The 21,067-nt window shown below is 45.3% G+C and overlaps 1 protein-coding gene across 6 annotated transcripts in view; it reads left to right on the top strand.

Moving 5' to 3' along the window:
* Nucleotides 1–18,602, top strand: part of ZFP1 (ZFP1 zinc finger protein) — a 32,725-nt gene extending 14,123 nt beyond the window's left edge. For 2 of the 6 annotated variants that reach the window (XM_045819181.1, XM_045819180.1), the window contains 2 exons: nucleotides 13,198–13,282; nucleotides 15,033–18,602. In XM_045819181.1, the coding sequence (XP_045675137.1) occupies nucleotides 13,198–13,282; nucleotides 15,033–16,111 (1,164 nt within the window). In that variant the 3' untranslated portion in view covers nucleotides 16,112–18,602. Of the gene's footprint in view, nucleotides 1–10,666; nucleotides 10,796–13,115; nucleotides 13,283–15,032 lie in introns of those variants that run through there. The other 4 variants (XM_045819178.1, XM_045819179.1, XM_045819183.1 and 1 more) reach the window with 3 other exon arrangements.
* The last annotated feature ends 2,465 nt before the right edge of the window (nucleotides 18,603–21,067 follow it).

Genomic DNA, 21,067 nt, shown 5'->3' with positions numbered 1-21,067 from the left:
ACACAGAGGTTGTGGGCATCTCGTTGGTGACAGCACTGGAAATGCCTTCCTCTTGAGCCACACCGTTCCAGGTGGTGCAGCGAGCAGTTCGGCATCATCGCCGCCCTGCAGCCTCCTTCAGACCCCTCTCAGGGGCTTCCTCGGCTCCTTTCCCTGTCTTGTCTTTCGGATTACTGTCGTTTTATTGGAGGACACTGTTAGTAGTTTCTTGAGAAAGGGCATGTGAGGAATATATTTTTTGAGCCTTTGTATTTCTGAAAATGTCTTCGTTCTGTTCTGATACTTGACTGACAATGTGAATGAGGATTTGTCCGTTCCTTATTTTAGTTCTGTCATTTTTAATCATATGTAATTTGAAGCTATGTCATTGAGTACATACACACTTTTGAGTGTACGCATGTTTACAAATGTTCTGTCTTCCTGATGAGTTGACCCTTCTGTCATTTTGGAATGTCATTCTTTATTCTTGCTTATAATCATTGTATGATACAAACATAGCCATACCTACCTTTTTATGATTAGTGATTTTATGGTATATCTTTTTCCATTCGTGTGGTTTCAGTCTATTTGTGTTCTTATATTTATAGTGCATAGAGTTGAATCATGTTTTTTAAATCAAATCTGATATAGTTGATTTGTCATATAGTAAATATGTAAGTGGCATGTGGTAGAATCATTTTTTTAAATCAAATCTGACAGACTTCTTTATTTTTATTTACTTTATAATTAATTTAATTAAGGGCACTGTTGGATTTAAGTGTCATCATACCATCTTTTTAAAGATTTTATTTATTTTTAGGGAGAGGGGAAGCGAAGGAGGGGGAGGGAGAGAAACACCGATGTTAGAGGGAAACATCCATTGGTCGCCTCTCGCACACCCCTAACTGAGGACCTGGCTCACAGCCCGGGCGTGTGCCCTGCCCAGGGGTCGAACTGGAGGCCTTGCAGGTCATAGGCAGGCACTCAATCCACTGAGCCACACCAGCCATGGCTGCACTAGGTTGAATTTTCTGTTTGGAGTGTATCCTTTGATGGCAGTAATAATATCTAACACATCACCTTATTTAGTAGTCACCCTTTTACTTCAAAATGTCAAACTAGGACGCACAGGTCAAATGGCCCGCCGCCTTGTTTTTGTGTGGCCCACAGCCAAGAATGGTTTTTAGCATTGGTATTTAGTATCAGTATTTGGTATTGATCTCAGGCATAGATGACCCGTCACCTTCAGTTCATGCAAAGTGAATAAAGTTTCCTATAAGATGCCATGAAACAGTGCTGATTAGGTTACCTGCAACACTTATTAATGGTTGAGGGAGAAAAATCAAAAGAAGAAGGGTATTCTATGATGTGAACATTACATGAAATACAAATTTCTGTGTTCATAATCAAGTTTTATTGGAAGATGGCTGTGACCTTTCCTCTGTCTTGCTTGTGCCTGCTTTTGTGGTACAATGACTGTTAATTATTTGCAGTAGGGACTACATATGGCTTGCAAAATCTAAAACAGTTACTACTTGGTTCTAATAGAAAAAGTTTGCCAACTCATATTCTATTGGGTTGGCCAAAAAGTTTGTTTGTTTGTTTCTATAAGATGGCTCTAGTAGCACTTAGTTGTTTTTAACTTCATTCAAAACAATTTTGTTCAATTGTATTGTGTGACAGCTGTCATATCAGCATGCATTTAAAAAAAATAAAAATTTGGTGAATTTTTGTGTAGCTACTTTTATTATTGAAGATGGAAGAAAATAAGCATTTCCTGCATGTTATGCTTTATTATTTCAAGTAAAGTAAAAATGCAACTGAAATGCAAACAAAGATTTGTGCAGTATATGGAGAAGGTGCTGTGATTGATCTAATGTGCAAAAGTGGTTTGCGAGGTTTCGTGCAGGAGGATGCTCCACAGTCAGGGAGACCAGTTGAAGTTGACAGCAATCAAATTGAGACATTAATTGAGAACAATCAATGTTATACCACATGGGAGATAGCCGACATACTCAAAATATCTAAGTTAATAAAGTTATTGGTGGAAATGAAAAATGTGTCTTTTATGGGGGGGGGGGGGATGAACAGACTTTTTGGCCAACCCAATGGTATTTTCATCTCTTTGAAAATATTCCATTATTTTCTGGTTTCCACTATTTCTGTTGAAAAGTCAGCTGTCACTTTTACTGTTTTACCTCTGAAGGCAATGCATCTTTTTTCCCTTGGGATTTTTAGCCACTTAATCATGATGTGCCTAAGTGCGGTTTTCTTTGTATTTACTCTTTTTGGGATTAGTGGTGGTTCTCTGGTCTGACATTTGCTGTTTGGGAAGATTCTCAGCCATTATCTCTTCAAGTATTGTCTTGTTATATTTTTCCTCTCCTATTTAGAGTCCAACTACAAATATATTAGACCTTTTTTATTTGTCCCATATGTCATGATGGGTCACATTGTATGTCTCTACTAATGGTACGAGGACAATGTGTGGATGATACTACATAAATGGAGTAACCATACACTAGATTCTGAAAAGCCGAATAGCCACTAAGAGACTTAATACCCAATTTATGCAAATAAATATACAAGTACAGCTAGAATTGATTTGGGAGTCATGTATTCAGTAGATTACCAGTGCAATAAAAAGCATTTTTAAGCTATGTATTACTTCCCTTTGATCTATTGGACAGTCTACCACCCTGTAGAGAAAAAGTACAGCATTCTGACAGAATTTTTTAATGAAAAGACAGCCATACTAGATTATGCATGACATCTCAGGGAACTGAGCTGGATATTAGGATTTAGCGAATATTACCAATATTTTACACCATTTGAGTGAAACAGTACAGATGCCACTTTATCATTTTGTGTACTTAACGTGTACTTATGTACTTTGTGCTGACAGGAATACAATGATGAGCAAGATACAGTTTCTCTTCTTAAATTTTTAACATCTGTTGGGGAGAGTGAGAGGAATAGGAGACATTTAACCCCCCAAAAAGCAGAGTAAAGTAAGTTCCATAGGGAGATACAAAAAAAAGGTGCCCCAGGGTTTAAAAGAGAGCAGGACTTAAAATTTAGGATGCACTCTAAGTGGGAGGAGCTGTGCATGGAGAGGGGCCTTGGGGAAGAGAGACGGGAAGGAAACTGGGGTGATGTTGAATACTGGGCCAGTTGTTACCTTATTGCAGTGGGTCATGGGTATCCATTTCTAATCAAGTAGTTATCTAGAGCTTTCCTTTGGGAAAATTATAGAAGCTTTAGATGTGGGGTAAGAGAGTAAGGGAAGACAACTAAGAGGAAGCTTTTGTGGTGGCTGGGGTGACAGGGGAAGTAGGAGCAAAGGAGAGACTTGAGGGGCGCCTCTCAGAGTGGACTTACCCCGGTCTTTGTGTCCCTAGTCCTTAACTTCGTCCCCGGGAAACCCCCTAGTCACCCTGTTTTTTTGAACTGTAATTTCAGAAGTGATCTGAAAATGGAGAATAAGTATTTACTGTTGGGAAAATCTTGACTCTGATTGTTGACCACATGGTATTGCTCTCAGGCACAGACGGCCGGTCATCACCTGCATTCTTGGCTCTTGTGCCAAATGGCTGAAGAGTCCTGTAGATGTCGTGAAATGATGCTGAGCAGGCCACCTGCACACTAATAATGATGACTGAATCATTTGCAGTGCTCAGACCGTTCTCATGTTACCTGTCCCCTCTCACTTCCGGTAACTTTTCCTGGGGCTGGCAGTTGTGAGTGGGAGGTTGGTAGAAAGTTACTGGGGGGAGAGTTTGAAGATGGTGACAAGTGTAATCTAGAATTTGGAGGTTTGTCGTCTTAGAGGTGTAGTGAGAGATTGGAAGAAGTAGGAGGAGTTAGGAATTGGAGGCCATAACTGAAGGTGAGAGAGAGAGATTCAAAAGAGAATGTGAACAGGTAAAAGAGGATTCTGTACACAGAGTAAATTTAGAGGTGAAGATTTCAGATGTATAACATTTTAAAGAGTTTAGGCGGGAGTATTTAAAAGTATTGGTCTGCTTTGGGTGTCAAAGAAGGTAGGGACACCTCTATTCATGGCCTTAGACTTTCTGCTCAGAGCACAAAATTCATTTCAGATTGAAATTGTCATCTGTCATGACAGAAGTAAGCCTTTGAAGTCAGTCATGTTCGACATCTTTAAGTCCACAGTACAGAACTGTGTTTTATCAACAATTTTTGGAGCAGTTGTTTGCATAGAATATGGAGAACAGCATTCCGAGAAAAAGTACTTTCATATTTGATGGTAGTCATTTCTGAGGCTTTGTGAATCGAGCCACAGTCACAGGTCTATTCCCTTGTTGGTGTGACAGTGATACAGAGGTACTTACCATGTGGCAGAGTGGGTGGAGATGGTTTTGAAAGTTACCAGTGTTTTTCTTATAACTTCTTTCTGGTTTTGATTAAATGCTTGGTTTTCTGGTTCCTTTTGTTATTCTTTTCATATTTATATGCTCCAGGATTTCTTTTGTTTCATGGGGATAAAGTATCATATGTAGCAGACTATTTAAATGTACATGTCATTTACTTTATTTAGATATATGCGCGCACACACCCATGTAGCCACCATTCAGGCCGAGAAGTAGAAATGAGCCAGCATTTTAGAAGCCCTTGTGAAATTCTCCCTGCGTAGCAGACATTAGTTCATTTTCAGGGCTCTATAGTACTCAATTGTTTTAATATACTGCAGGAAATTAATCCATTGATGAACATTTGCTTTGGGCTCTTGTGTAAAATGCTGCTGTGGACATTGTTTTAATTTTTATAGATTTTTAAATTTTTATTTTTTAAATCAAGATGTAATTGACATAACATTAGTTTCAGATGTGCAACACAATGATTTACTGTTTGTATATAGTATTGCAAAATGGTCACCACAGTAAGTCTAGTTAACATCGATCGCCAAGACTTTTTTTCTTGGAATGAGAACTTTTAAGATTTACTCTCAGCAACTTGCATTAATGCAGTACAGTGTTATTAACTGTACCCATGGTGCTGCACATTGTATACCCCCATGGCATATTTATTTTACCACTGGAAGTTTGTGCCTTTTAACTCATTTCCATCCCCCTCCTCCTCACAACCACCTATCCTGTGTGTCTGTGCGCTCAGCTTGTTTGAGTTCACATATGGAAAAATACAGTATTTGTCTTTTCTCTCAGACTTACGTCACAGCATAATGCCTTCACTATCCGTCCATGTTTTCTCAAATGGCAAGCTTTACTTTTTTATGGCTGAATGTTTCTACAGAGGTCCATTTGCCTGTGTGCATCAAGGCCCAGTAAGACTCGAATAGGGGTTTGCGGCAAAGAAAGGGTTTAGTAGTATTCCTTGCGACAGCATGTACGGAACTGGAAAGTATTATGTTAAGGAAATACGCCAATCAGAGAGAGACAAATACCAAATGATTTCACTCATAGGCAGAATCTATGAAGAAAATAAAATAGAAATTAACTCATAGCTGCCAGCGGGGAGGTGGAAGGGGAGCTAGGTGAAAAAGGTTAAGGGATTAAGAAAAAAACAACAACTCATAGACAACAGTGTGGTCATTGCCAGAGGGAAATGGGGGTGGAGGAAGGCAGGAGAGGGTAAAGGGGGGATAAATGGTGAAGGAAGGAGATATGACTTGGGGTGGCGAACACAATATAGTATACAGCTCATGTATTATAGAATTGTGCACCTTAAATTTGTATAATTTTATTAACCAGTGTAACTTCAATAAATTCAATTAAAAAAAAAAGAAAGAAAGAAAAAGAGCCCTGACTGGTGTGGCTCTCAAAGGGTCTCTGGTTCAATTCCCAGTCTTGCCTGGTTGCAGGCCAGGTCCCCTGTAGGGAGCGCTCGAAAGGCACCCACACATTGATGTTTCTTTCCCTCTTTCTCCCTCTCTTCCCCTCTCTAAAAATAAAATCTTTTAAAAAATAAAAAGAAAGTAAGGGTTTATTTTTAGGAAGTGGCCACCTGGAGACAGGTCAGCTAATGCTAAAGACTTGGCTCCTCCATGGCTTCCAGGTGATGGGCTCTGGGGGCGAAATCATGAGTCACGGTGACTAAGGGAGTTAGGGTCATGATCAGAAGCATGGCCTCTGCTAACTGGTCAGCACTGGAGCGGGGGAGTGTTGATCAGTGCATCTGGTCCTGCGTTGCTTAGGCTGGTCTCACCGCTTTTCTGGGGCTGCAGGTGAAACACAACTGGGGCCTAGATGTTATCTCCAGTTTGATGAAACTCTGTCTCTGGAGTCAACAGACCCCAGGCTTTGTTCCTAAGATTATCCTGTGCCAACCAGAACCTTACTGTCCTTCAGGCTTAATGATTAAGGGAGAGGTTGTGCAAGGGAGGAGGAGCCAGGTGAGTCAGGGTGCTGGATGAGGCCAGCTTGAATCAAAAAGAAAGGAGAAAAGGTCATGTTAAAGAAAGGAAGTTTCTACGCGGTTACTTGAATAATATTCCATTGTGTGCAGCATTTTCTTTGTCTATTCATCTATTGATGGACACTAAGACTGTTTCCCTATCTCAGATTTTGTAAATCATGCTGTATTGAACATGGGGGTGCATATATCTTTTTGAATCAGTGTTATTTTCTTCAGTTAAATACCCAGAAGTTGAACTGTAGGATCACATGGAGGTTCTAGTCATCATTTTTTGAGAAACCGCCATACTGTTTTCGGTAGTGGTTGCACGGTTTACATTCCCACCAACAGTGCACATTCTTTTTTCCACATCCTTGCCAACACTTTCACCTCTTATCCTTTTAATAATAGCTGTTCTAACATGTGAAAGTTGCAAATGTGTTGTGATTTTGATTTGCATTCCCTGATTGGTGATATTGAACATCTTTTCATGTGTTTGTTGGCCATCTGTATGTCTTTGGAAAAATGTCTATTCAGATCCTCCCCTCTTTATTTGGGTTGCTTGGCTTTCTGCTGTTGAGTTACGTAAGTCCTTTATATAATTTGGATATTAATCCTTTAACACATAAATACTTTGCAAATATTTTCTCCCATATGATCAGTTGCCTTTTTATTTTGTTGGTTTCCTTTGCTCTGCAAAAGCTTTGTCATTTGATGTAGTCCTGCTTGTGTGGGTTTTTGTTTTGCTGCCATTTTTATGGCTTGGGTATGGTGGGGAGGTCTTTATGCCTAATACTATGTCTTATAATTGGAAGTCCATATTTTGCCTTTAAATATTCAAAGCTGAAAAGCATTCCTAGATCCAATTCTTAGACACCGGGTATATGAGAATCTAGCTCAACCTGACACTGTCTACCTACAATCAGATTCCATAGGCTAAGGGTTCAGTTCTACAAGACTGCTCCCCCCCGACCCCGCCCAACACACACACCTAACTTCAGTTGCCAGTCAAAAGCCCTGGTTGTTACCTGTACTTCTAACCAGCTGGCTATGGATTGGAGTGCTTCTGACTGGCTATGAAACATAGGTTCCCAGACCACCCCCTCGGGTCCGATTACTTTTCTAGAGCAGCTCACAGGACTCAGAGAAACATTTTACTTAGTAGATCACCAGTTTATTATAAAAGGACATTATTCAGGAACAGCCAGGTGGAAGAGCTGCACACAGCAAGGTTTGGAGAAAGGGCCCAGAGCTGTCACACCCTCTCCAGGGGCCACTCTCGAGCAGCTCCACGTGTTTATTTATTCACCAGCCCAGTTCTCTGAATCCAGTGACTATCGATCTCTTCTCCGCAGAGGTCATGAAGTCATGGAGTGGGACTGAAAGTTCCAGCCCTCTAATCATAAGGTTGGGCCTCCTGTTGATCAACCCCCATCCTTAGGTGCTTTCCAGATGTCACCTTGTTAACATAGCAGATCTTTGTCACTCTCTACATTCAGGAAATTCCAGGGATTTTGGTAGCTGTGAGCCAGGAACTGTGAACAAAAATCAAATACACATGAGAAATACTTTTTGATCATCTGAATGACCAAGTATATATTTACTATAAATCACAATATCATAGTCTACTCCCTGATCTTCAAATACATTCTTATAGTAAAACAATCATAAAGGTCAAAATATGCTAGCACACTGTGGGAATCCCATTGGATTACTAATAACTATGCAGTCCATCATGATATTGTGTGAAAATGTCTCCCGGGGCAAGTCCACTCAGGTCTGCAGGCTTCCGTTCGAGCTCGTCAGGTTCCAAAAGCTGGACTGGTCTCAGCAGTATGTGGTTTCACCCTTTCAGGTATTGGGGAGTGAAAATTTTTATCTACTCTTCTAGGTTCTTCTGGCTGGTCTAATAAATTAACATGAGACAGATTAGCAGGGGAATACAAATTAAAGTTTAGTAATAGGTATACCTCCTGTGTACATGAGAGAGAACCAAGAAAAGTGAGTACTTGTCAAAATGGGGACACCATCACCTTCAGCTAAGGACAGAACATTTGGTGGGGTCAGTGTGGGGAGGTTACCAGGAAAAGCACAGAGAAGGAATGAAAGTGAGAGAGGCAAGAGAAAAAAGAGAGAAGGAGAGAGCGAGGAGTAGAGAGACAGGTGGGAAGAAAGGGACTAGACTTAGAAAATGAGTAAAGAGGGAGGGGATAGTGAGAGAGGAGAATAAGAGTGATAAAAAGGAAGAGAGGAGAAGAGGGGAGAATGAGTTGGGGGGAGAGAACTGAAGAGAAGGAGAGCAGAGTGGAGGGGGGAGAGGAGACAGCTGAGTGGGAGGAGAAATGCAGAGTGAGGTTGGAGGGAGAGAAGAGAATGAGGAGGGAGAGGGGGAGAGGGAATGAGTGAAAAGAGGAGAGACTAAGGGGGAGGAGTGGGAGAGATTGAGAAGTGAAAGATTAGAGAGGAAGACAGGGAGGAGAGAGTAAGAGCGGGAGTGAGAGAACACAAAGGCAATAGTGAAGGGGAGGGAGACAGCAGAGAGTGTGAGAAGTAGACGGGGAAGAGTGAGGATACACAGAAGGAGTGAGGGCGAGTGGGGGGGTGTGACAGAGTGACAGAGGAGTGAGGAAGAGTAGAGAGAGAGAGCGGGGAGAGAAGAGAGAGACAGTAAAAAGATTTGAGAGGGGGAGTGAGTGGAGACACAGGAATGAAAGAGGGTTAGAGAGAGGGGACTAAGAGCCAAGAGAGACAGAGTGAGGGAAATAACAGACGGAGGAGTGAGAGAGTCAAGAGCAGTGAGTAAAAAGAAGGAGGGTAAGGGAAGATGGGGAGGAGTGAGAGTGGAGAGACAGGAGTGAGAGCGGAGAAGGTGAGGGAAGACAGGGAGGACTGAGAGTGGGAAGACAGGAAAAGAGGGCTGGGAGTAGAGAGGGGTGAGAGGGTAATGAGGAGGGAGAAAGGGGAGCGAGAGCGGTAGAGATACAGGACTGAGAGTAAAGAGGCGGGAGTGAGAGAGGAGAGAGAGTTGCAGGGGAGTGAGGAAGACACGGAGAAATAAGAATGGAGCGACAGAGGGGTGTGAAGAGAGAGGAAGACCAGAATGGAGCGACAGAGGGGTGTGAAGAGAGAGGAAGACCGAGGGAGCACTGGGCAAGGAGTGAGAATGGAGAGGCAGGGCAGTGAGAGAGGAGAGAGGGAGAAGAAAGAAAGACTGGGGGAAGACAGGGAAGGAGGAGAGGCAGGGAGTGGGAGAGAACAGTGAAGTGAGAGGGGAGAATGGGAGACTGGATACAGCAGTCAGAGGAGGGAGTGAGTGAGGGAAGACATGGCGGGAGACACGTGAGTACAGAGAGGGAAGTCAGAAAAGAGGAAGTAGGTAGAAAGACGAGGGGACTGAGGGAGGAGCCAGAAGGAGAGCAAGAGGGGAGTAGAGAGAAGGAGAGTGAGAGAAGGCAGAGGGGGAGAAGTGCGTGGGGAGAGAAAGAAGAGAGACAGCAGTGAGGAAAGAGATGTAGACTCAGGGCAGACATGAAGGGGGGATGAGAAAAAAGCAGTGAGAGGAAATGGAGGGATACTGAGGGGACGCCGGGAGAGAGCAGTGAGAGCGGAAAGGCAGAAGGGAGTGAGACAGAAGAGAGAACTGAGAACAAAGAGGGAGAGACAGGGGAGTGAGGAGGAGTAGATGGAGAAGTGGAGAGAGACGAGGGAGCAGTGAGTGGAGAGGCAGCAGAGTGAGAGTGAATATGGTGAGAAGTGAGAGGGGAGAAAGAGGTGGAGTGACAGACAACAGGGACGAAGAAGGAGTACGGGGGAGACACAGGGGAGTTGAGAGAACAGAGAGAAAATGGAGACAGGGAGAGATACAGGAGACGGTAGATACTGAAGTCAGAGGAGATAGAGGGAGAGTGAGGGCAGATGTCGAGGTCGGCGGAGTGAAGTGGAGAGACAGGAGAGAGGAGTAGAGAGAAGGGAGAGGAAAGGGAGCGTGTATAGAGAGTGGAGACACAGGGATCTGAGAGAGAAGTGAGAAGACAGGGAGACTTGGAAGACAAGGAGGGGGGAGTGGGAGTGGAGACACATGGGAGTGGGGGGGAGATAGAGAGCTTGAGAACAGAGAGGGCTGTGAGAGAGAATAGAGACAGAGAAGTGAGAGGAATGAGAGAGAGGGAAGGGAGTGAGTTTATACCAGAGTAAGAGGAGAGAGGGAAAGTGCAAGTGCGGGAAGACGAGGGGAGGGGTTGAGAATGGGGAGAGAGAGGAGTGAGTAAATAGAAGTGAAAGAGAGAGGGAGACCAGGGGAAAATAGGGAGGGGTGAGAATGGTGAGACAGGGGAGTGAGAATGGAGAGAAAGAAGAGAGGCAGACTGAGGGGACACTGGGAGTGAGGAGAGAATGGAGACGGAGTGAGAGCTAGTAGGTACAACCTCAGAGGAGAGACTGGGTGAGTGAGGGAAGTCTGGGAGGGAGGAGTGGGACAAAACAGAAGAAGGGGGTGAGACCCAGGAGCATTGGGAGGGAGGCGTGAGAACGGAGAGACAGGAGAGAGAGAGAGAGAATAGAGTGAAGTGAGAGAGGGTAGGTGCAGACGTCAGAGGACAGGGAGAGTGAGGGAAGGAGGAGGGGTGAGAGGTGGGGTGAAGGTGTAAGTTGGTAGAGAAGGGTAAGAGAAGTAAGTAGAAAGAGAGGGGGACGGAGGGAACAGCAGGAGGGAAGAGTGAGAATGGAGAGACAGGGGTGAGAGAGAGCAGTGAGAGGAAAGAGGGCGGGGAGACATTGGGAAGGAGGAGGGAGAGGAGAGAGGAAGAGCGAGAGGGGAGGACAGAGAGTAGACAGAAGTGAGAGGCAAGAGAGGGGGAAGGTAGGAGGGGTAGGAGTGAGAGGGGAGGGTGGGGGGAGAAGAGAGGAGTGAGATGGATTGGGAGACAGCAGTGAGCAGAAAGAAAGAGATGCAGAGTCAGGGGAGACATGGAGGAGGGAGTGCGTGCGGAGATGGGGAGTGAGAGACTAGACAGCTGTGGGGGGAACACGGAGAGAGCGGTGAGAGGGGAGAGAGAGGGTAGGTACAGAAGTCAGAGGAGAGAGTGAGTGGGGGAAGACAGGAGGGAGGAGTGAGGGGGGAGAGACGGGGGCGTGAGGGGGAAAGAGGGGGGGAGGCTGAGGGAGCACCGTGGGCTGGGAGATGGGATCATTACAGATGAGTAAGTGAGGAGAATAAGTAGGGAAGTTAGAGTGGAGTGAGGAGAGAGACAACAGAGGGAGGAGTGAGGTGGGGTGAGAGATTATTAACGTATTAACGGAGTGAGAGTGGGGGAAAGGAACCAGAGGGATGAGAGCGAGTGACGGGGTGGTGTGGGGGGGGAGGGGTTGGGGAGCAGAGAGAGCAGACTGAGACGGGACCGAGAGAGGAGAGAGTGATGGAGCTGCTGTAGAGGGAAGAGGGAAGAGGAGTGAGAAGGTGGAATGAGGAGCGGGGAGATGGGGTGGGGGAGGAGTGAATAGATGGAGTGGTTGAGGGAGCGGAGTGAGTGAAGGGAGTGAGGGAGCACTGAGGGAGCGGAGTGGGAGGACAGCAATGGGGAGGGGACAGAAAGGAGAGGAGAGAGAAGGGTAAGAGGAGGGTGCGGGAGAGGTGTGACCGGGAGGGAGAGGAGTAAGGCTGAGAGGGTAGTGATAGAGGGAAGAGCAGTGATGAGAGAAACCGAGAGAGGCGGTGGGCCGGATTAGGGAGAGCAGGGGAGAGGGAGACTTTGAGAGGGGAGAAGAGAGAAGAGGGGAGGGGAGCAGGCACAGGAGAGAGTGGAGAGAGAAGTTATGAAAAGAGAACAGGTGAGGAGATTAGAGAGAGGAGAGACAAAGGAGTGAGAGAGGGAGGGAGAGGAGTGAGAAAGCAGAGAAAGAGGGAGTAAGAATAGGGAGAAAGAGGGAGGGAGTGGCAGAGGGGGGGTGGGGGGGAGGCAGGGAGGAGTTGGAGGGAGGGAGGGAGTGAATTGAATTTTTACTTACCTGAGCTTCCAAGTTTTCTCCAGGGGGCTCTCTCCCACACCTCTGTGTTCACCAGCCCAGAAGTTTCCCAGAACCCTGTTCTCGTGCATATTTTAGGGAGTCTTTATTAGACAATGGTGATGGGTTACATCACTTACCATGACATTTGTCAGCCTCCGACCCCTCCTCTACTCAGGGTCGCAGAGCCGGACTGCAGGTTCCAGCCCTGTAATCACAGGGTCAGGCGTACTGTTGACCAGCGCCCATCCTCTTGTTTTTTCAAGAGTCACCTCATTAACATACATAAAAAATCCTTATTACTCTCAATCCTTAGGTACTTCTAGTGGCTTGAGGGCACTTGTGAGCCGGGAGCTATGGACCATGACCAAATGCATTTCTTATAAATTGTCATGTCAAAAAAGGTTTGCCCTGTTCTTTAACACTGTCTAGTTTGACACCACAAAAACAGCACCGTGTGAGCATCAGCACCGCACTAGGAACGTTAAATTCTGCACACTAGTGTTCGTGCAGCACTTACCCTGTGGGCGTCTTTAAAGGAGACACAGTGTTTCATTAATCTCGGGTGCCTGCCTCGTGAGGCAGTGCCGAGATACCAGGGAACCTGCACACGTGCTCTAACCGTTATACACGTCTTTGACAAAACTGAGTGAAAATGTACAGCTGGTTCCGGGTGTAAATGTTTGCAGTGAATGACTGACTCTCTTACAGCAATGCAATAGGAATAACTTTTTTTCGTGTACCCTTTCCGTATCACCAAGTGCTCACCATTCCAGAATGAATAGCAATATGCCATTTCAGGGGTCAGTCTCATTCACGGATGTGACTGTGGACTTCACCCAGGAGGAGTGGGAGCAGCTGGAGCCCTCGCAGAGGATCCTGTACATGGACGTGATGCTGGAAAACTACAGCAACTTACTGTCCGTGGGTAAGGCGGCTTTCGGGAGTAGCTCTGCATGCACCCAGCAGCGTTTACGTCCTTTTCAACTACCAGAAATTATGAGCTTCTAAAGCACTGTGGCTTTGACCTCAAGCTTCAAAAGCTGAGAGATTGTGAAGACTCTGAAGTTCTAATGTCCAGGCCATTAGGAGCTATGTTCCATCAGCAGGTTCTCTGATATTGTCAGACCAGCTATGATTGTTAAGTTGGAGCCACAGAGTTGTGGCCTGTACAGTTAGAATTGCCAGTTGAGAGCTTTCTGGGAAGCTATGCAGGGAGGGGGGGAGAGGGGGGAGACTCAGAAGCCACTAGAGGAAACATTCCACCGGTTATGAATGAGTTGGTATCTATGAAATATTTTAAGGACTTTTTTTTTTCAAATCCCTACACCTTTAGAGATGGCTGCAAACAGATGACCTGCCCACCTTAGATGTCAGAATATTTTCTCTGTTAGCTCATGGTAATTGGTATAGTGGCCTCAAGGGAAACCGGCTTTTTCGGTGCAGGAACGCCGTCTTCGTCCTAGACATCGATGGCAGCGGGGTCACAGGAGTCAGGAGTGGCCGGTGATGTGCAGAGGAAAGTAAAGGTTATTAAAGGTCTAGGGGGAGGCTGGGCAGTTTGATCCTTAATATCCCTTCAAATGAAGGTAGAGACAAGACTGACTTGGGGAAGAAAGGAAGCATTTTAAAAGGAGAAGAGAAAGATACAATGGTGAAAGCACATTCTCTCTCCAACAACTTCGACAGAAAGACAAGCAGTGCGGCCAGCAGCAGCACTGACTCCATCAGAAAGGTCTTGGGTCGATTTTGTGCTTCCTACAGAACACGCAAGCTTCTGGATCTTGCCATTCATTTGCAGAAGTCTTACTTTAAAGCAGAGATTTTCAGCCTCTTTCACCTCATGGCACACATGAAGTAATTACTAAAATTCCACAGCACACCAAAAAATATATTTTTTGCCAATTTGAAAAAAAAATAGGTATAATTTTGATTCATTCCCATGGGACAGCTATTGTGTTGGCTGTCATTTTTTTATTTGGCCATCTTCTCAGGGAGATGAGGTCGGCGCCCTTGAAGAAATGGTCAGGTGGTGCACATTGTAAAAGCTCCTGAGGCGCACAGGCTGAAAATCGCTGCTGCAGCGCCCCACGCTCTGCAGTGGGGCTGGGGCGCTCTGCCTTGCGGTTGTCTGCCACACCAGGAATCCCGCGGCAGGAAGTTACTGGGTGCAGATGAGCAGGGGGCGGGGTGAGAGCCCAGAAGCCTCCAGATGAGGTCGGACCACAGTCGTTCAGTCACAGTTTGGGTTTCTACACTCAGATCTGCCTGCTCTTTTCCTGTAACATCCTCATGTGCTTATTTTCTTGGTCTCTGTGCCAACCGTCCAGTGTCCTTGAGGATGCTGCGCACTCCTCGGTCCCTGTGGGTGCCAGCCTTCCTGCTCCATGTGTTTCCCGTTAGCGGCCCCGTGTTTTCCATTCCCTTCACCCCTTCCGAATGTCATTCTGGGATCTGGCAGTGCTCCTCATGTCCATTGTCAGTCTCCACTTCCTTTTTTTCCCCTTTTTCTTTCAAAGTTTAAGAGCTAGGAAAAATTGGCTCCGGGGACTTTTTCAGACTGGAAGACCGGGCCCCAAACTAAAGGGGCAGCGCTGCAGTGGAACGTTTGAGGCGTCACGTTCGGTACCATTGCAGCGACAGGGCTGACAGCGTGTGCTCCGTGTGCTCTCTCCTAGAGGTGTGGAAGGCTGACGACCAGATGGAGAGGGAGCACGGCGACCCCGAGGAGCAGGCGAGGCCGTTCATAATCTTTAAGAACCAAAGCCCCGTGGAGGAGAGAAGCGATCTCTTTGGAAAACCATTCAATCTAAGCACAGACTTTGTTTCTTTGAGACAAGTACCCTATAAATTTGACTTATATGAAAAAACTTTGAAATATAGCTCAGACCTACTTAACAGTAACAGCTATATAAGGAAGCAAGCTGATGAGTACGATGGGTTTGGAAAAGCACTTCTCTACCTAAAGCAAGAGAAAACCCATCCCGGGATGGAGTACGTTGAATATGACAAAAGTGGGAAAGCCTTTGGCCATAAAGACACCATTTTTAAACATCAGAAAATTAGAAATTTGGTACAGCCTTTCATTTGTAACTACTGTGACAAGACTTTCTCCTTCAAGTCACTCCTTGTTAGTCACAAGAGAATACATACTGGAGAAAAACCTTACGAATGTAACGTGTGTAAGAAAACCTTCTCCCACAAGGCAAACCTCATCAAGCATCAGAGAATTCATACCGGGGAGAAACCCTTTGAATGCCTTGAGTGTGGGAAAGCTTTCACCCACCAGTCCAACCTCATCGTGCACCAGAGAGCGCACATGGAGAAGAAGCCGTACGAATGCGGCGAGTGCGGCAAGACGTTTGCCCAGAAGTTTGAACTTACCACACACCAGAGGATTCATACAGGGGAGCGACCCTACGAGTGTAACGAATGTGCAAAAAGCTTCTTCAAGAAATCAAACCTCATCATACATCAGAAGATTCACACAGGGGAGAAGCGTTACGAGTGCAGCGAATGTGGGAAGTCCTTTATCCAGAACTCACAGCTCATCATCCACATGAGAACTCATACCGGGGAGAAGCCCTACGAGTGCACGGAATGCGGCAAAACGTTCAGCCAGCGGTCAACCCTTCGGTTACACTTGCGAATCCACACGGGAGAGAAGCCGTACGAGTGTTCTCAGTGTGGGAAGGCCTTCAGCAGGAAGTCCCGACTCAGTGTCCATCTGCGAGTTCACATAGGTGACAAACCCTGAGGTCGCAGCCAGGGTGGACTGTGCTTCTGGTGGGGGAGAGACCTCCTAAGGTCCTGCCGAGCGTGGAATTCATACTGAGATACAATCTACCGACTTGAAAATGTGTAAAACAAAGGGTCCCCTAAGAACAGTAATAAATATACTGAGCGTTAGGTGTGACACTCAACTAAAGAATACATATCAGAACATATTCAAGTGTACATAGACATACTTACCTGTATTGCATTGAGCTTTTTAAAATCTGGAATGAATTATTCAAGAATGAAATATTCTGGGAAGCAGCGGGAAAGGTCTACAGGCAGTACCTAGGAATTCAGTGGTGGTGTGTGTGACTACACCACAAAAACCCCCACACACAAAAATATACTTTAGATCTACACATGTGAATTTAACACAGTCACTGGAAGTTTGAAATTCTTGTCCTCTGCAATAACTAGGACACAAACAAGATTTTCCATATTAAATGTCACATGTATTTTCAGCATCTTTGCAACTCAGTATGTATTCCAGAGGAAACACGGGACGGATTTTAAAGTAGCATGTAACGCGTTGTCTCTGACTGCCTGCTTGCTTGCTTGTATGAGTTGATGTGATCATTGTTATTGAGCTGCCTCCTGGTTAATGGGAGGCAGTGCTGGGGTTTTAACCTCTTCTGGACTTGAAGATTTTCTAGGCACATTATGTACGTAAATATGCAAATATGAGGTAATTAGGAAGGAGGTCTGGAGAGGAAAGGGAGGCAGCTGTGGGCTGTATTTCTCAGCGTGTACCACAGAATGACGGGGCCAGAGAGCGCATCCACATCCATCGGGCTGTTTTCCAGTGGGGTGTTTACATGCAAATGCATGTCAGCTACCGAAATGTGTGACCCAGAAACCACCTGTATTTTCATGTGTTTCCCTAGTTTTTCTTAACATTTTATGAATTACCTTGTAAAAAAATGGTAGGATGTATATGTAGTGTTCAAATGTTAGTTACCTTTCAGAGACTTTAAAGGAAAAATAATTTATTTTAAGACACTGTCACGTCTCGTTGCTTTTTAAAGTTTCCGTGTGCATAGCCCACTGTGGAAGAAATTTTTGCAGTAATCTGATTAGGGGAGGCATTTGTACTCTCTTGAGTTTCACTACCATCAACCTAAAGCATTTCCCTTTGGAGTCTGACTTAGTGTAAGTCATGCCTTTACTTTAAAGGTTCACAAACACTTTTATAAATTAGACCTGTTCAGTGATCTCCCCATATATGTTTAACTACAAAAATTTATCTTTCTTTGTATAACTGAGAGATACACCATTTGAGGCTTGATTTCAGATTCACAATTTCCTTCTTTTCCTGTCCATCACAAATCATGCCTTAGAATTGTAAATGGTGGCCATAACTGGCTTTTTTAAAATTAATTTTTGAAGATCACTGACAGACTAACTACATATGAATGTGACTTTCTGAACAAATGTACTAGAATATCCATAGTCCAATAGGTGTTTAAGTTGTCTCATTTTATCTGCCGACAGTGAGGAAGCAGGGGCGGGAGATGGATTTCATACTCTGCTGTTAGAATGTGCATTTTGGCAGGCCCCTTAGAAATCATTGTGAGACTGTCTTTCCACATTAAGAATCTACATACTCTTCAACCCAGCATTGTCATTTTGGGGAACGTATCCCTAGGGGAAAAAAAAGTGCCAGTACTTAAGATTATGTGTATCGATGTATATTGTATTTTTTGGCAAAGGCAAAAGGAAACAGTGTAAATGACCATTGGTAGGGGAGTGATCGAGTAAACTGCAGTACAAACATATCGTGGCTGATGGTATTCCACAGAAACAATATGGGGAAGCAACACCTCCAGGTCGGATGAGGAAAGAGGAGAGAGAATATATACCAAATTTTGTAAAATAAAGACCTAAGAACTGTGTGTGTGTGTGTGCATGTGTATTTGTATATGACTTTATGAGCCTGGAGAATAGACTTCTCCTAAGTAAAAAATATAATTGCCATTACTTCCAGTGGAAAAATTTTCATGCATTCCTTAGTCCCTAAATTAACACTCATTTATACCAAAGACAACACCTTCACCCATTACAATGGACAGTTTGTTGAATAACATTAGTTAGCTCAGCAGAACAAGGCAGGCTCTAGCTCTCACGGCTGTGAACTTGAGCCTGCGTTCTCAACAAAAGCACATGTTTGACATAAATTGTGTATGCACTGGAAACCTTATATTTTAAAAAAGGGAATAATAGCAAATATAAAAAAATGCAAGGAATACCAAAGTTACTGTTACTGTAAGTTCTGAGTTATTACAGGTGCTGTGAGGAAGGCTGACAAACCACCCTCACAGCTGCAGGGCGCGCACAGGGATGACTGTCCTCTCGGGTGCCATCGGCCCCCAAAGCCCTAGAGTCCCAATCAGAACTTCCGATTGATTTCTGCCTGGCTGGTGTGGCTCAGTGGATTGAGTGCTGGCCTGCGAACTAAAGGGTGGCCTGTTTGATTCCCAGTCAGGGGGTCCCTAGTGGGCGGTGTGTGAGAGGCAACCACACGTTGATGTTTCTTTCCCTATCTTCCTCCCTTCCCCTCTCTGGAAATAAATAAAATCTTTTTAAAAAATGAACTTCAGCTTTCTTTTAAATGTCTTATAGTCATAAACCAAAGTGGATTTAGATGAAACTCCCTCTGGACACAGATTCTCATATCCTGACCACAAGACTGTATTTCATCTACCCTCCCAGCAAGGTCAGAGGCGGGGTCATTTCGCCAGCAGTCCAAGAGGCAGTGCAGTTCACACAAGAATACCCACCTGGCGGCGGGGGTTCCAGATTCACACTGCCCGCCTGACCCCAGAGCCCACACCCCTGCACTTGGTAACCCAGGGACCTGTTCTTTTTCCACTGATAGTTTCACTTTGGAGATTGTCTTTCCATTTCCATAGATATTTTTGGTAACTGAAGTGCTTAAATATTTTTAATTTTTCACATTGCTTTATGCTCTATAAAATTGGGGATTACCTACTTGGTATAAATCTCACGTGGATAAGTCCAGTTGGTGACACTACTGTTGGTAAGTCTGAGGACTGGTCAGTCGTGGGGGCTACGGTGACAGCATCTAGGCAGGAGGCACGAAGCTCACAGAGACACAGAAACCTCTGGCCCCCAGCCTTTCCCTGACTCCCTCTGCCCTCTTCCCTAGTCTCCAGGAATGGTAGCCACCTAAACCCCTATCTAGGAAACTAGCGGCTTCCTGAGGTTTGTCCTTTTTGATAGTATAAAGAACAGGGGCTGCCCTGGCTGGTGTGGCTCAGTGGGATGAGCATCGGCCTGTGAACTAAAAGGTCACCAGTTCGATTCCCAGTCAGGGCACATTCCTGGGTTGGGGGTTGGGGATTGCGGGTTGTGTATGTGAGAGAGGCAACCAGGTATTTCTTTCACACACTGATGTTTCTCTCCCTCCCTTTCCCTCTGTCTAAAAATAAACAGTATGTTTAAAAAAATAGAACAGGGGCCAAGTCACTGTCATTCCAGGTGATCCCTCTAAATTCTTTCTACTCACGGTGAAGGAGAGGTTACAAACGCTTACAGAGGTTTGGTTGTAACTGTTAGAACCCTTCATTCACCTCAGCTCCTTCCCCACACCAGGAAGATCTTGGGCTTCCTAGTGGGACTTGCAAATGGACACGGTGACTTTTCCTGCCCCATCATCACCCACTTAAACGGCACTGAAGCCCAGCCCTGTCATCAAGGATAGGAGGCAGCAGGCCCACAGTCCCTCTCAGTAGCCCCACATGGCCCGTCCTTAACCCATCCCCTAATGAATGGAGCTGCACCATTGACTACGGACCCATCAGTGCTAGGTTCCCCCAGTGAGGCTCCAGTTCCTAATGTTTGAGGACTGACCGAGGACTTACACAATGGGCTCAAGGAATGTCCTTCACAGGTACTGACCTAGAGAATACAGGGTCCGGCAGAAGTAAGGCCTGCTTGAGTGTGGTTCGTAGGGTATTAATATGGGTGTAATAATTTATAGTTTTAATTTGAACATTTCCCCTAAAATGTCACATGGTGTACTTGAGTGTGATGTGGTTATGTTACAGGATTACCTGCTTATGATTTGTAATAAAAGATTTTGTAATTTAAAAAAGGGGCATTAGCCTTATCTGGTGTGGCTCAGTGGATTGAGTGCCGGCCTGCAAACCAAAGGGTCAAAGGTTCGATTCCCAGTCAGGGCACATGCCTGGGTTGCAGGCCAGATCCCCAGTTGGGGGAGTGCAAGAGGCAACCGTGCATTGATGTTTCTTTCCCTGTCTTCCTCCCCCTCTCTAAAAGGTGGATAAATAAAATCTTAAAAAAAAAAAAAAAAAAAAAAGGTGGGGGGGTATTATTTGTGCCGGACCCCTGTGTGTGTATTCTTTTCTGTCCCTGTCGCGGAGGGACCCCAGGCCCAGTTCGCTTTCACTTTGAAGAGGCTCAACACACATTTACTCGGCTCCCAGTAGAATATCTAAACAGTCCTGCGACTACACATGAACTCTGCCATCAGGCTTTAAATACCTTACGATGGGAAATTTAGTGCCATTTGGGGCATTATATTGACATGATGCTGAGGGGACCCTCTGAGGAAGCAGCCTAGGCAGATTCGCACCCCCTCACTGACGGCTTACACCAACTCAACCAGTCAGTCTCCCCCAGAGGATCCAAGGTCTAACCTCTCACCTGTCAAGTTTTGGGACATAACCTGGTCCTCTAAGGGCTGAGAAACTCCAACATCAAATATCAGTTACCATTAAACCACGCACCACAGCCGGACAGGATAGCACCAGCTAGATCTCTTCATGTTCCAGAGGCAATGCATCCCTCGTCTCCCACCAATTCTCCATCCTGTGTGCACAGTCACACCGAGTCTGCCCCTCCCACTGGGGGGTCTGCAGCCCCTCAGGCAGTCCAGCAGACCTCACCTTTATAA

This window comes from Phyllostomus hastatus, unplaced genomic scaffold, assembly GCF_019186645.2.
Source record: "Phyllostomus hastatus isolate PE091 unplaced genomic scaffold, TTU_PhHast_1.1 phas_scaffold_345, whole genome shotgun sequence".
Lineage (NCBI taxonomy): Eukaryota > Metazoa > Chordata > Mammalia > Chiroptera > Phyllostomidae > Phyllostomus > Phyllostomus hastatus.
This window is presented reverse-complemented; position numbering and strand designations above follow the sequence as displayed.